Source organism: Gobio gobio, assembly GCF_949357685.1.
Source record: "Gobio gobio genome assembly, chromosome: 10".
NCBI classification, from domain to species: domain Eukaryota; kingdom Metazoa; phylum Chordata; class Actinopteri; order Cypriniformes; family Gobionidae; genus Gobio; species Gobio gobio.
Window position 1 is genome coordinate 8789331 of NC_137116.1, and position 15134 is coordinate 8804464.

Genomic DNA, 15134 nt, shown 5'->3' on the forward strand with positions numbered 1-15134 from the left:
CATATCTAAAGTGTGTGCGTCTGCTGCACTCACAGTGAGACACTCCTCGGGATCCTCCCATGGAGTAGGAGTCGTTCTCCGTGCCGGACGTCTCCTCGCTGCTGTCGTCCGGAAACGCAGAGCGCGAGAACGAAGCCTTCCCACGACCCTGTTTAGAGGGAGTGGTGCTGCCAGGAGAAAAACAACAGAGTTACGCTTGCAGGAGTGAACCAGGAGTATATATAGTATATACACACACACGCACGCACGCACGCACGCGTGCGCGGTTTAAAAGTTTGAAGCAAAAACCTAGTGTACATTTTCATTGTGTCGCTAAAGTAAGCGTCAAACACTGGACTTATTCAAACAGATAAGCATGTATTTGTTAATCACTGGACTATAAACTTTGTACAGGACTGTGTCAGGAAGTAATTCATGTTATACACAGATCAGGAACAACATTATGACCGGTGAAGTGAATAACACTGATTATCTCTTCATCACAGCACCTGTTAGTGGGTGGGATATATTAGGCAGCAAGTGAACCTTTTGTCCTCAAAGTTGATGTGTTAGAAGCAGGAAAAATGGGCAAGCGTAAGGATTTGAGCGAGTTTGACTGGGTCAGAGCATCTGTTCCCGGACTGCAGTGGTCAGCATCTATCGAAAGTGCTCCAAGGAAGGAACAGTGGTGAACCGGCGACAGGGTCATGGGCGGCCAAGGCTCATTGATGCACGTGGGGAGCGAAGGCTGGCCCATGTGGTCTGATCAAACAGACGAGCTACTGTAGCTCAAATTTCTCAAGAAGTTAATGCTGGTTCTTCTAGAAAGGTGTCAGAATACACAGTGCATCACAGTTTGTTGCGTATGGGGCTGCTTAGGCGCAGACCAGTCAGAGTGCCCATGCCGACCCCTGTCCACTGCTGAAAGCGCCAACAGTGGGCACGTGAGCATCAGAACTGGACCACTGAGCAATGGAAGAAGGTGGCCTGGTTTGATTAATCATGTCTTTTACATCACGTGGATGGCCGGGTGCGTGTGTGTCGCTTACCTGGGGAACACATGGCACCAGGATGCACTATGGGAAGAAGGCAAGCCGGCGGAGGCAGTGTGATGCTTTGGGCAATGTTCTACTGGGAAACCTTGGGTCCTGCCATCCATGTGGATGTTACTTTGACACGTACCACCTACCTAAGCATTGTTGCACACCATGTACACCCTTGGAAACGGTATTCCCTGGTGGCTGTGGCTCTTTCAGCAGATAATGCGCCTGCCACAAAGCAAAAATGGTTCAAGAAGGGTTTGAGGAGCACAACAACGAGTTTGAGGTGTTGACTTGGCCTCCAAATTCCCCAGATCTCAATCCAACCGAGCATCTGTGGGATGTGCTGAACAAGCAAGTCCGATCCATGGAGGCCCCACCTCGCAACTTACAAGATTTAAATGATCTGCTGCTAACATCTTGGTGCCAGATACCACAGCACACCTTCAGGGGTCTAGTGGAGTCCATGCCATGACGGGTCAGGACTGTTTTGGCAGCAAAAGTGGGACCAACACAATTAGTCATAATGTTATGCCTGATCGGTGTATATACAGTAAATTAAGTAAGGATTTTGCTGCCGATTTAAAGTGAAAACAGTGAACAAATAGCATTTATAGCTCCTGATTGCATAAAACAGGCTTTGTGTTTATGAGCAACATAAAGCCATGACAGTGTGTGTGTGGCATGTGTGAGTGTGTGCATGAGAGTATGTGTGTGAAATGTGAGTGTGAGGTGTGCGTTTGTAGCCTGTGTGTGTGTAGCATGTGTATGTGTGTGTGAGCATGTGTATGTGATGCGTGTAAGTGTGTCTGTGTGTGAGTGATGCGTGTGTGTGTACCTGGTCCTGTCGGACGCGGCACTGCTGCTGCTGCTGCTGGTGGACTCAGAGTCGGAGCTGGAGCGGGGCAGACTGCGCTCGTTCCTGTACACCAGAAAACTCTCTGTCTTCGGCTGACCGCTTCCTCCGAAACCATTACTGTGGAGATCTGAGAGGAGCACAGAAGAAGAAACAAACTCAAACATTACACTGGTGTGTTTGTTACAGCTCATTCACACAGGGAATCTTCACGTACCTCTTCTCCACATGTCAGTTCACCTTCAAGCTTTTTTTAGTACTTCACGTCCAGTCAAGTCAAATTTACTTATATTGCGCTTTTCACAATACACATTATTCTAAAGCAGCTTTACAGAAAGCCATGATGTTAATATGCTTATAATATCATCATACCTTATGGTTTCATTTATCAGATTAGAGCTGAGCGATAGCGGTCACATCGATACAAACAATCAAGCAGTTGAGATGAGATATATACAGTATATATTGCTGATAAAGTTGGACATACAGTAGTTGTATAATTCATTATTAATTAGTTTATTAATTCAAGTGGTGATATTGAGAATTATGTGTGAGGGTGTAATTTGAATAAAGAGTGATGTTTCTGGTGAATCAGGCTGCTTTCTGATCCTCGTGTCTTCGAGAGTCCTCCGGTGGTGGGGACTTCCCAGCATTCAAGCCTCTTTACAGAAAACATCTGACTCAGAGAAGTGTGGGAGTTTCCTCAGTCAGTGTGTGAATATGAGCAGTGATGATAGAAACGGTGACATTCAACGGCAGAAGTCAAAACAAAAGTGAGCACAAAACCAGTCATAAGGGGTCAGGGTTTTTTATTTATTTAGATGTATACATAAAATGAAAGTTGAATAAATTAACTTTCCATTGATGTGTGGTTTGTTATGATATGACAATATTTGGCCGAGATACAACTATTTGAAAATCTGAAATCTGAGGGTGCAAAAAAATCTAAATATTGAGAAAATCGCCTTTAAAGTTGTCCACATTAAGTCCTTAGCAACGCATATTACTAATAATACATTTTATATATATTTACAGTAGGACATTTACAAAATATCTTCATGGAACATGATCTTTACTTAATATCCTAATGATTTTCGGCATAAAAAAAAAATCTATAATTTTGACCCATCAAAATTTTTTTGTTGGCTATTGCCACGAATATCCCCATGAGACTTGTGACTGCTTTTGTGCTCCAGGGTCACAAGTAATGAATTCTAATGAATTGAGAATGTCACCTAACGAACTTCCATCTGCTAATGTGGAGATTTGAGACGCTGCAGCATTACTGAAATAACGGGCAGTAGCATGGATCACAGATTTACTCGCCACCATACATTTACATGTTTACACTGCAATGTGGACCAGCCACACATCTCACTGATATTTACCATATTTACTAATATTTACTAATATGATAAACAGTTACATAGGAAAAGTTACATAGTGCAGCTTTAACTCGGCTGTGTAAAGATGCCTTAATTAAATATGGACATTGTTATCCATAATTTGTGGTTGCTGACTTGCTGTGTATGAAATATTTATTAGAGTATGGTTTGGTTAACTTGGCAACATCCGAAATCTTTGTAAGGTGACTCTACACTTCATGTGAGAACCTAATCATTAACCATGTCAGCTTCTGTAGACAGTGTGCATCAAGGCAGCTCACTAGGAGGTGTGTAACAGAGCCACAGACGTACCCAGTATGAGGTGATCGTGTTCGCTGTCGGACTCCGAGCTGGAGCTGGACTGAGGGCTGTGGTTTCTCTTGCGTGACTGGTTGAGCGAGGGAAGCTGCGGTGGGCCGATGGAGTTGGAGCTCAGCCCACCCGGCCCGTGCAAGGCCTCGCGGTTCTTCGGGGGTCGTCCGGGGCGCTTGGGAGGTCCGGCGGCTTTAGGGTTCTTCTTGGAGAAGAGGACAGAGGTGCGCCGGCCGACCTCAGGGGCCAGCGCCGAAGACGACGTGCTCAGATCTACAGAGACAAAGGGAAGACGGGATATTTGCCCATTTAAAAAAGAACAATCACAGAGTCATTTAACCTTTGGAGGAAGAAACATTTTTTTGAAATAATGTCAAAATCATTTTACTTGATTACTATAGTCAAGTATTGTTTTGGGGCATTTGCACTTTTACTTAATTACATTTCAGAAGGAAAAAAAACTACTTTTTACTCTTTCAATTCTTCAACTAGAAAAGTATCCGTTTCTGCAGTGGTGTTTCAAGGTCAAAATCCACTACATTGCAGTTTTCTTCAGCGAGAATTGATATGAAAAAATCATAATGTTAATGACCACTATTATATGTTAGAAACCACGAAAACATTAGCATTTAAATTTCTTAATAAAATGTTAAATTCTTTGTAAATATTTATGTTCTCACCAGGCAGTAGATAAGGAAATGTAAAGTAAATTGATATTATATTAAGTAACAATTAGAACTGTCAATTACTAATGATTATTTTGGTAATCAAGTAATTGGTTGATTTTTATGACGATTAATCGAGTAATCAGATTTTTTTGTAATAAAGATAGACCCAAGCAAACATTAGTTTTTAAAATGACTTAAAATGCATATATAATAACAGTGAGGGAATCATTTTTATTCTGTTCTCTAGATATGGCTCAGGTCTCTGCTTTAGCATAAGTCCACAGGATGCATCTAATCATACATCAGAGGAAAAAAACTAGTTTGTTTTGTGAACTAACAGCAAACCTCTCCTCAACAATCCTCAAAACCAGACCTGAGGCATCACGTCTGTAGAAGAACAAATGGTGATGGACGAGTTGCTAACGCTTAAACCGTGTCCTAACCAGCGTGATGCGATAAGATTCCAGCGACAAGTGGTTTGTCTGTCCTCACCCGACACAACACTTTTACAAGGTACGTTAAAATAAAAAACACAGCCAATCAGAAGAGCTTGTAGCCGGAGCCTCTCTGCAAGCGCACTGCACTCGCAACCAGATCAATCCAAAATCACAGCCAATCAGAAGAGCTTGTGGGCGGAGTCTCTCTGCAGGTGCACTGCACTCGCAACCAAATTAATCCAATATCACAGCCAATCAGAAGAGAGTGTGGACGGAGCCTCTCTGAAAGCGCACAGCAAATTTTTATTTATTATTTATTTTTATTTAACGACTGTTGTGTGACAGAATAGGGGTATAACGGTTCAAATTACTCACGGTTCGGTCTGTATCACGGGTTTAGGGTCACGGTTTCCGTTCAAGAGAACTCAATATTTGCGCACTTTTTTGCTTCAGATGAGTGCACACATGCACACACGCACAAGCACGCACACACCTTCGTGTCTTGCTCTTGAATGTTTAGATTGGCAAGGCTTAAATGAGTTTAGTTTAAACACTATGTATGGGTTCAGGTCTCACCTGCGCTCATGCGCTACCAACACCCGGTGATGGCGGCGTAAATGACTGAGCGAGTCATGTTCGAGCAGACGGCGCTTGCATACAAGAATGCCTGTTTTGTCCACGCTTTTTAGATCATCGCTGTTGTTGAAATGTATTGGGAAGCCAGAGTGTGTATCCATCGACAGAAACATACATTAACCTAACTCCGTCTGCCTGTTTTACACGTTATGTTCTAGGGCTGCGCAATATACCGAAATATCGCAAATGTACATATCGCAATGGCACGCAATATCTGAATGATTTTAATAGGCTACTTCAACATTGTGAAAAGTGTACGTTTTAGGTCGACGCATATAGCAGAGAATAGACTGGGCACACGACTATTGTGACTTATGTGACTTATGTGACTTGCTTGATGTCAAAAAGAGTTATTAAACGCAATAACTTTCAAAAAACAACTCCTTGAAGTCTCGTGCTGTCTGCTGTCTGAGACAAACACCGAAATGTGCGCACAAGCTGTTCTTTTTTTCGTGTCTTGTTACACACTCAAACTGTCAAATACACACACACAGGGGCGTAGTTTATGGGGATTGAATATTCAAATCCATCAGTTACAACCCCCCCCAATATTTAACATGAAAATCACAGTACATCAAATGAAAAATATGTAGAATTAATTTATTTTGTAACAATAATTTTGTTCCTAATCAAATATGAGTTTGTCATAATAAATCAGACAAAAAAATACTCCCCCTCCATTGAACCGATTGGTAACGCCCAACCAATGAGTCGCACTTTCACCAAAAAACGCGAGTGGTGTTGGAATGGGAGAGCACACGGGTAACGTTAGCGCCAAAAAAGAAGAGAAGCGCTGCACAGCGGACTATATTTAACTCCTGGTCAGAGAGGAATGCAAAAAAATAAAAATAAAGCATGTACCGAGAATGAGGTATGAGAATATTGTGTAATAGCTAAGTACACAACACATATATTTTAGCTGGCTAATCCATTGCAATGTATTTAGCTATAACTATCAGTATAACAAGTTACCAAAGCAGCCGTCTGTTTTGCGAGTTCAATTTTCAATATTGTCTGTAATTATCAATGATTTACAGTTGTTCAAGAGCCGATGTGTTTCCCTTAAAAAATTTTTAAAAAATGCATTAAGGTGGAATGTAAAAATCTTAAAATATATGTCTAAATGTTGTCTCTTTCATATTTGTATATGTTGAATTTGTAATCAGTTAAAGCATGTAGGCCTGGATGGATGGAAATCACAATAAAAAAACAAGCAGCATACCAACGTTCAACCCCCCCAATGTTCAAACCAAATCTACGCCCTTGCACACACAGTTATGTCTTGATGAGTATTCATGTAAACACAGTCGGTTATGCTTTAAGTGAAAGATATCAGTTGGGGAAAGAAATAGATTTTACACAACTTAAAGCAATATCGTATCGCATATCGCATTATTTAACAAGGATATCGCATTTTTCTTCAATATCGCACAGCCCTATTATGTTCAACAAACCATATTATAAATGCGTCATCAGATTTGAGATGAACCGTGGAGCAAGTGTGTGCCGAACCATGAGTGGAGAACCGTATGGTTTGATTCTTTCCCCCTTGAACCGTTTCACCCCTATAACAGAATACACTTGTTCACAGTTTGAACTTTCTTGTTTCCTTTCATTTATTGTCAAGATTTATCCACTTTCAGAATGGCTATAATTGATATTCAAGTATTTCAGTACCTGAAATGATCAGTGTCATACTTAGCATGTTGTTGTTCCAGCAGTGACGTCGCAGAAACAGTCTCTAAATCTCCTGACGCTCATCGCAAATCACTAGGACAAAAACTCTGCTTACCATTTTATCACAGCGCCGTGTCTGGTTAGGACAGGATGCAAGTGTTATCTGAGGTATTTGTGAGGTGTTTTCTGACCTTTCCCACTGATCTCGTGGCTGCTGCTCTCTCCTTCATCGTGACGGGCTCCTCCCGAGGTGTGATGTGTGAGGACCGAGCCGCGCTCCAGCGACAGACCCGACTCGTGGCTGCCCAGGCCACAGATGCCCTCGCGCTGGTGCGCCAGCTTACGCTTCAGCACCGTCATCTCTTTCTTCAGGGCTTTGGCTCGCCGCGACTGACCGATGCTGTGCTTCCCTGACATGGCCTCTTCATAGCGCGCCTGCAGCATCTGCAGCTGCTCCTCGGGAGGCAAGCGCCGCCGACTGTCCGGCAGGAAATCTGTGAGCGAGACAGGACATTGACTTTACCCAACCTGAAACTCTTTGAAACGAAATGAATGAGATGTAGAAGAGAGAAAGCCAGCTCACCGTCGTCAAGGAGCGATGCTGACCTCTCTCGGTCTCGCTCTTTGTCCCGCTCTCGTTCTCTCTCCCGCTCGTGCGGTGAGTCCGGGCTCGGTTCTCGAGGAAGATGCAGTCCCGTCTCATAATCCAAGCCGATCCTCTCTGCCTGTCTACGTGCATGCCTTAAAACGGAGCTGCCTGCCTCTCGCAATCTCAGCGCGGCGCGGTAGAAAATAGTGTCTTTGGCGTTGTACTTCAAACAGTTGTTGACGATCAACAGAAAGTCAGACTCGAAAGCTTCAAAGCTGAGATAGCGGTGCGACTCTAAACACTTCCACATGGTCTGGAAATCCATCGGACGCTCGATGTGGTCCAGGTAATCTGGGACCTGGAGAACACACAACACACACAGAGAAGAGGTCGTATTTAAAGTGTTTAGAGAGCTACATAATGGATGCTAATTCTGGCAGTGCAAAAAAGAAATCAGTGCAAAAACAGCTTCACATTATGTAACGCTCCTGATGAATAGAATCATACCTGCATGCAAACCCTTCCCAGCGAACACACAGCGTACCAGATACGTGATTTATTGGTACTTTTTGGTAATTTCAAGGACGCTGTGTGAGGGAGAGAGTGTATGTGTGTGTGTGTGTGTGTGTGTGTGTGTGTGTGTGTGTGTGTGTGTGTGTGTGTGTGTGTGGGTGAGAGTGCGTGTGTGGGTGTGGGTGAGAGTGATTATGTATGCGTGAAAGTGATTGTGTGTGCATATGTGTGTGAGTGAGTGTTAGTGTGTGTGTGTGCATGCGTGTTACTGAGTGTATGAGTGTATATGTGAGTGTGCATGTGAGTGAGTGTGTTAGTGAGTTAGTGTGTGAGAGTGTTGTGTGTGTAGTGTGTGAATGAGTGAGTGTGTGTGTGTAATGTGTGAGTGAATGTGTGTGTGCATGTGTGAGTGTGAGTGAGTGAGTGAGTGTGTGTTTGTGAATTAGCATGTGTAGTGTGTGAGTGAGTGAGTGAGTGAGTGAGTGAGTGTGTGTGTGTGTGTGTGTATATGTGTGAGTTTGTTTGTGAGAGTGAATGTGTGTAGTGTGTGAATGTGTGTGTGCAGTGCATGTGTGTAATGTGTGTGTGAAAATGTGTGAGTGCGTGTTTGTGAGTTAGCGTGTGTGTGTAATGTGTGAGTGAGTGTGTGTGTGTGTGTTTGTGAGTTAGCGTGTGTGTGAGTGTGTGTGTGTGTGTGTAATGTGTGAGTGTGTGTGTGAGTGTGTGAGTGTGAGTGTGAGTGTGAGTGTGAGTGTGAGTGTGAGTGTGTGTGTGTGTGTGTGTGTGTGTGTGTGTGTGTGTGTGTGTGTGTGTGTGTGTGTGTGTGTGTGTGTGTGTGTGTGTGTGTGTGTGTGTGTGTGTGTGTGTGCATGTATGTATGTGTGAGTGTGTGTTTGTTTGTGAGAGAGCGAATGTGTGTAGTGTGTGAGGGTGTTTGTGTGCAGTGTATGTATGTGTGTAATGTGTGAGTGTGTGTGAGTGTGAGAGTGTGTGTCTGTGTGTGTGAGAGAATGTGTGAATGTATGTGTGAGAGAGAGTGTGAATTTGTGTAGTAGTGTTTAAGTGTGTGTGTGTGTGTGTGTGTGTGTGTGTGTGTGTGTGTGTGTGTGTGTGTGTTTACCTCACTCAAAGGTACAGGCTCAGTGAAGAAGTTGCTGGTGTCTCTCTCCTGCAGTTGTTCTAGAGTGCTGCGCAACAACACCAGGAATGGAGTCAACTGCATCTCTAACGCCATCTCCTGCACCTTGATCTGAACGGACACGGAAGTACTCGTTAGTCAAAATAACAGCATGCAAGTCAAATTAAACAATTAGTACAGCTCAATAGCAATATATCAATATCAAGAGTCAATACGATATCTCTTCTCTGATGACGTGTTTACTGGTAACCTGTCACTCACACAAGATCCACCAATAGCAAACCACAACCATCCAATCAATCCCCCACAAAATCAAGCCCCGCCCTACATCTGTTCTTGTTCAATTCAATGCCGGGCATGCCTTGATTTCATCCAATGGGAATTGACTGGATGATGAAACTGGTGTTCAGCACCAGAACGGTTGCTACAAAGGTGTGTTAACTTAAAGGGTTTGCTGCGACTGCCTGTCAATGGGGTCAGTTTTGATTTCATGTTGACTTCTGCTGAAAACTGAAGCGCTTAAGGTTGATCAGAGCACGTGTCTGGTTTATAGAATTAAACCCTTGAAGTCTCACAGTCTCTCTCTTGAGCTTCTCTCTCTTTCGGATGAGCTCCACCAGCAGTCGGGCTCGCTCCAGGTCGTGCCGGAGTCTCTGCCACGCTTTCAACTGCTCCTTCAACACCGAGTGCTTTTCCTCGCCGTCCCTCTGTTCGAACACACACAAACACACAATGACAAACTCGTATTTCTCCACAACGAACCCACATGGTCAGGGTATCTGTTTACGCTTTATTTTAAAAGGTGTCCGTGTGGCAGTGTAATTACGCTAAATGCACTGTTATTACTATAGTAACTACATGTAACAATGAAACTGTAAAATAAAGTGTTACCCTGTTTTTAAAATCAAATGCAAGGCTTTTTAAGACCTGCACAAATAAAATTTCATACCATATGGGTTGGGTAGAGCAACATCCAAACCAAAAAATTATGATTATAACAACTTTACAGTTCAAATAACAGGTTTTGACAAAAACAAAAAACGTTTTGTATAATGATAAACACTTCAGCTTCACATGAGCTTCTTTTTGACCCACCAGCTGAATGAAAATGCAATTTCACTCTCTGACAGTAGGTGCTTACGACACTGCAGGAATCTAGCGTTACCCTGGTAAACCACAGCCGCTGTGCTTTTTAGAAAAGGGACCAGTTTGCAGGTATGAAACGCGAGACTGACCGTGGCGGGGAGCGGCTCGGCGTTGCGTTGGGACTGAAGGTGTGTCTGCAGGCGTCGCAGGAGAGGAACGCCGTTCCGGCTCTGTCTCTTCAGCGTCCAGTAGCTGTGCAGTCTCTGCATGAACTGACTTTTCCTCTGCACCGTCAGGTTACTGGTGATCTTACTCAACCTAAACCAGAAGACACGACACACTCAACTCCATCAGCTCCTTCACAACAGTGCTCTTGAATAGAGGTTGGCCGTTTAATCGGGTTGGTTTTATTCAGTATCCAATTTTAAAAACTATCCGTTGAATAATCGGTTATCGCCAGTGTGTCCAACCTAGTTATTAGGGCTGTGCAATATATCGAAATTATCGGAATATCGCGAAATGCATATCGCAACGGCACGCAATATCTGAATGATTTTAATAGGCTACTTCAACATTGTGAAAAGTGTACGTTTTAGGTTGACGCATATAACAGAGAATAGACTGGGCACACAACTACTTATGTGACTTGCTTGACGTTAAAAAGAGTTATTAAACGCAATAACTTGCGAAAAACAACTCCTTGCAGTCTCGCGTTGTCTGCTGTCTCCGCCTCTCTGAAAGTGTGCGATCCCTTCAGTTTTGTTTCGTTCCTTGTTACACACTCAAACTGTCAAATACACACACAGTTATGTCAAAATGGCTGTCTTGATGAGTATTCATGTAAACACAGTCGGTTATGCTTTAAGTGAACAATATCCGTTCGGGAAAGAAACCGAATGCGTGTCAATAGGATCCATACATTAGGTCTTAAAGTGACAGCCTGTTAATATAGTAAACCTGCTAATATAGTAAACCTGCCCCTGTCTGTCAAACAACAAAAGAAAAAGAGAAAATCACTCTCTGCTCTTGGCTGAATAACCTTTGTAGCTTTATTATGTATCAGTGTATATTTAATTAATGTGAAGACTACTGTTTTTAGTTCTTATTTATTTTTAATAACAAAGAAAATTAAAATGACAAAAATAATCGTCCACCCCTAGTTCAGGTGTCTTTGTTTACCTAGATGTTCTTGATGTTAAGTTTTAGGTTGATATAACAATTTCCAAGTCAAGCAAAGAGTTTTTGGTATTTAAATATTGGCATTACATTTTTTGCTTGTTTACATTGACGTTAAAATGATATTGTCAGATTTGTGACATTAATTTTTGCTATAACACTGCTGGTCACTTTCAGAACTTGTAGCGATGCTTTCTTTTCCCAGGAAGAATGTAAAACACATAAATGGTACCATTCTCAGTTTTTAAATATTTTGTTTTAATATAATTTAAACAGATTTTACACACTTAAAGCAATATTGTATCGCATATCGAATATCGCATTATTTAACAAGGTATTGCATATCGCACTTTTCTTCAATATTGCACAGCCCTACTAGTTATCGGTAAAATCCACTATCAATGTCTACTCTTGAATAAGTTTACTTTCCGCACTTCATTCGACCATTAAAGGGGTGGTTGCATGCGATTTCACTTTTTAGTGTGTAATGTTGCTGCTTGAGCATAAACAGTATCTGCAAAGTTACAGCGCTGAAAGTTCAATGCAAACGGAGATATTGTCTTTTAAAGTTATGGCAGTTTTTTGCCTACAAAAACGGCCGGTTTGGACTACAACAAACTTCTTCCCGGGTTGGTGACATCATAAACCCTTGCTATTAACATAAACACTGCCCCCGCGAACACGCAACAAAGTGGGCGAGGCCATGTAGCAGTCAATACGAAAGAGAGAGAGCTGTTGCAGAACTACAAACTACATTTGGCCATCTAACCAATCTAAGACCATTGCGTTTTTCGATGCAAACAGAGAAATGTAACGGTCAACGCCGATGATTTCAAATTCCATCAATCGGTCGACAACTCCCAAATTATTTATGAATAATTTTTTTGTTGATAAAAGCAAATAAATTGCATACTTGTGTGGTGGAATACAGGGCACTGACACCACCGGTGCAGCTGCTCTCCTCTCGGCCAGGATCTTTCTAGCCCTCTTCATCTTCAGCCTTGATTTTGCTTTGGCCCTCTTCGCCCGCTCCGAACTCCAGCCCTTCCCGTCCTCCTCGCCGCCTGCCGTATCCTCCTCATCCTCTGCCTCGCCCTCGCTGTGGGAGGAGCCCACGCTGGCCCCGCCCACACCTGCCAGCGGCCGGGCGGAGCCTGGTGGCGTGTGAATGTCACAGTAGGCAGTTTTGCGGACGCTAAAGGAAGTCCCGTTAGCACCGGTTTCGCGCACAGGCTCCATCTTCATGTAGAGTCCGGCCTGTTGAGCGCAGGTGACGTGGAAGGCGGTGTAGCAGTTGGCTTTGTGGCACTGGATGCAGGCGCCAGAGCCGCGTTGTTTGCAGATGTAGCAGGTCAGCTTCCAGCGGGCAGGAGGGATGTGCTCGATGCTGTCGATGGGTTCCAGGAAGACCGTATTAGCAAAACACACCTGTAAGGAAAGACGGAAACTGTGTGAGGGAAACGATACCTGAATGCGTCAACGCAAAACACACTGAAACGCTCACCTCTGGGATCCAGAGCGCACACACTACATGTGCCCAGCGCGCGTCGTCCGTCTGCTTGAAAGCACCACCCTTGTTGGGGCAGAGGGCGCAGTCCACGGCTCGGGAGGGCGACTGCAGGCAGCGCCGACACAACCACTGGCCCTCGGGGATGTAGGGAACGCCGTAGCACTCCTGATGCACTGCCAGGTTACACATGTCACAGAACAGGATGACGTTGCTATTCTGACACTCGCCGTCGTTACAGATACAGCACACGGCATCTTCATCGATCAGAGAGCTGGGGTCGCCCTGAGGGAGAGGAGCAGCGCATTAGCATCGGCAATCATGTCTGTGTGTGTGTGTGTGTGTGTGTGACAGAGAGAGAGTGTGAGTGAGTGAGTGAGTGAGTGAGTGCGTGTGAGAGAGAGTGTGTGTGGGAATCCATGACACACTCAAACGCCAGCAGTGATGCATGAAAGCTTAGTTCCACCATGGAATATAAATATAAAAACGTCTCAATTCTGCCGTTTCTACTCAGAATCTTGAGTGTAAATCTTGCCGTGTTTATTTTTTTTGGTGAGGTGTCCACTTTCAACCACCTGTGTCCTGATTTCTTCAATGGGAGGGTCTATGGGTGGGGAAATATATGAACTTTTTCAGATCTATTAATCTAATGGACTAGATTTAGTTTCTGCTCTGTGTGTGTTAGAAATCAGAAATGGCGAGAGAACATTGTGCTTGGTATATTTTACATCTTCAAACCAAACTTGGGTCTCCAGGCGACAAAGTTTAAATCCCGTCTGGCTAGCGCTCTTCCCATAATGTTTACGCGTTAGGTCAGTGGGTGGAGAGTAGAGTCTTTTAGTGGCTGTTCGAACAATCCGGTAGAAAGCAGGGCTCCAGAGTGCGACTAAATGGTCGCATTTTGCGACTAAAATTTGAGAGTGTGCGACTGAATTTTACATCCAGTCGCACATGTGCGACCAGTAAATTTGCCTGCTGTCGGTACTGGAGAAATTAAGAAAATACACTTACTAATTATAATTGATAGACGTTATGTCTGGCAAATTCTATCTTTGCCAGCCGTTTCTATATGAGATAATATTAAACCATTTGTCCGTGATGCATTTTTGCCATTCGCAATCCAGAAGAGAGAGAAAGCGAGCGAGCACTGTCACGTGGAGCTCCAGCGAACAACACCACCGTCAGCTTTAATGAGTGACGATGGCCAAGAGAACTACACAAAAGTTTAGTCTTCTTAAACTTTAGGGATGTGCTGTGATATTAATCTAATTTTATTTTCGATTTTGGCTTTCAAGAATTATAAAAAGATGATATGAGGTAAAACTATTCCTATAGCCGTGTTCCGTCGAGCTCATCTTCCCTTCACAGCTGAGCTGTCATTTCTCCCTAAACCTAAACTAAACGTCAGATTCAGTGATTGTTGTAAACTGCAGTCTCTACTGATGCTAAACAGCGGGACGTGTTTGATAATAAAGAGCTATTAAATGCACAATAATACGTGCAAGAGACGCTGTTTCCAACTTCAAGGCGGTTTATGTGTGTGTGCTGCGAAATTGACCGATTTGCACATTATATTGTAGGCTTCGTGTGCGCGTCTAAACCATCAAATAAACAACAAATAGCCAGTGTCAAAATGACCGGATTGGAGAGTAGTTATTTTAACAGTTTATATCTTAAATGGGCGTAAATAGTTTGGAGAAATAGGAGAATATGATATTAGGCTATTAGTTCTACATTGATCGGTCTTAAAGGGGCAGCATCTAATAAACCTGCGGACGATTGAGCCATTAATTCAAAACGAACAAAAGGCAAAAAGATAATATCCACATCTCTTGAATGAATAACTTTAGCTTTTATAAGCATTAATCTATCAATTTATACAGTGAAAACTATGCAGTGTTATTTTACATTTCATTGCTTTATTAGATTTCTTTGTAGGTTTGTTCTTTCTAAGTAATATTAATGTTAGCAGACCTTCCGGATGCCTGCACACTGGTCCATTTACAAATAGATGTTTTATATTTTTGTTCAAACTTTGCGGTTTCTTTTGCTATAGATATTTTACTTTTCAGATTATAAAGCCATGTTAATTATGTTCTTAATTATGTTTTTTTTTTTTTATAAAAAAAATATAT

The 15134-nt window shown here is 43.0% G+C and overlaps 2 protein-coding genes across 3 annotated transcripts in view; both read right to left on the bottom strand.

Moving 5' to 3' along the window:
• Positions 1-15134, bottom strand: part of LOC307132267 (interleukin-17 receptor E) — a 517506-nt gene that overhangs the window by 49526 nt on the left and 452846 nt on the right. The window lies entirely within an intron of this gene.
• Positions 1-15134, bottom strand: part of brpf1 (bromodomain and PHD finger containing, 1) — a 37344-nt gene that overhangs the window by 6504 nt on the left and 15706 nt on the right. For both annotated transcript variants that reach the window (XM_079826438.1, XM_079826437.1), the window contains exons 4-13: positions 12997-13284; positions 12406-12920; positions 10466-10634; positions 9806-9937; positions 9213-9341; positions 7574-7937; positions 7182-7484; positions 3573-3845; positions 1858-2005; positions 34-167 (exon numbers count right to left, since the gene is read on the bottom strand). In XM_079826438.1, the coding sequence (XP_079682564.1) occupies positions 34-167; positions 1858-2005; positions 3573-3845; positions 7182-7484; positions 7574-7937; positions 9213-9341; positions 9806-9937; positions 10466-10634; positions 12406-12920; positions 12997-13284 (2455 nt within the window). The remainder of the gene's footprint in view (positions 1-33; positions 168-1857; positions 2006-3572; positions 3846-7181; positions 7485-7573; positions 7938-9212; positions 9342-9805; positions 9938-10465; positions 10635-12405; positions 12921-12996; positions 13285-15134) is intronic.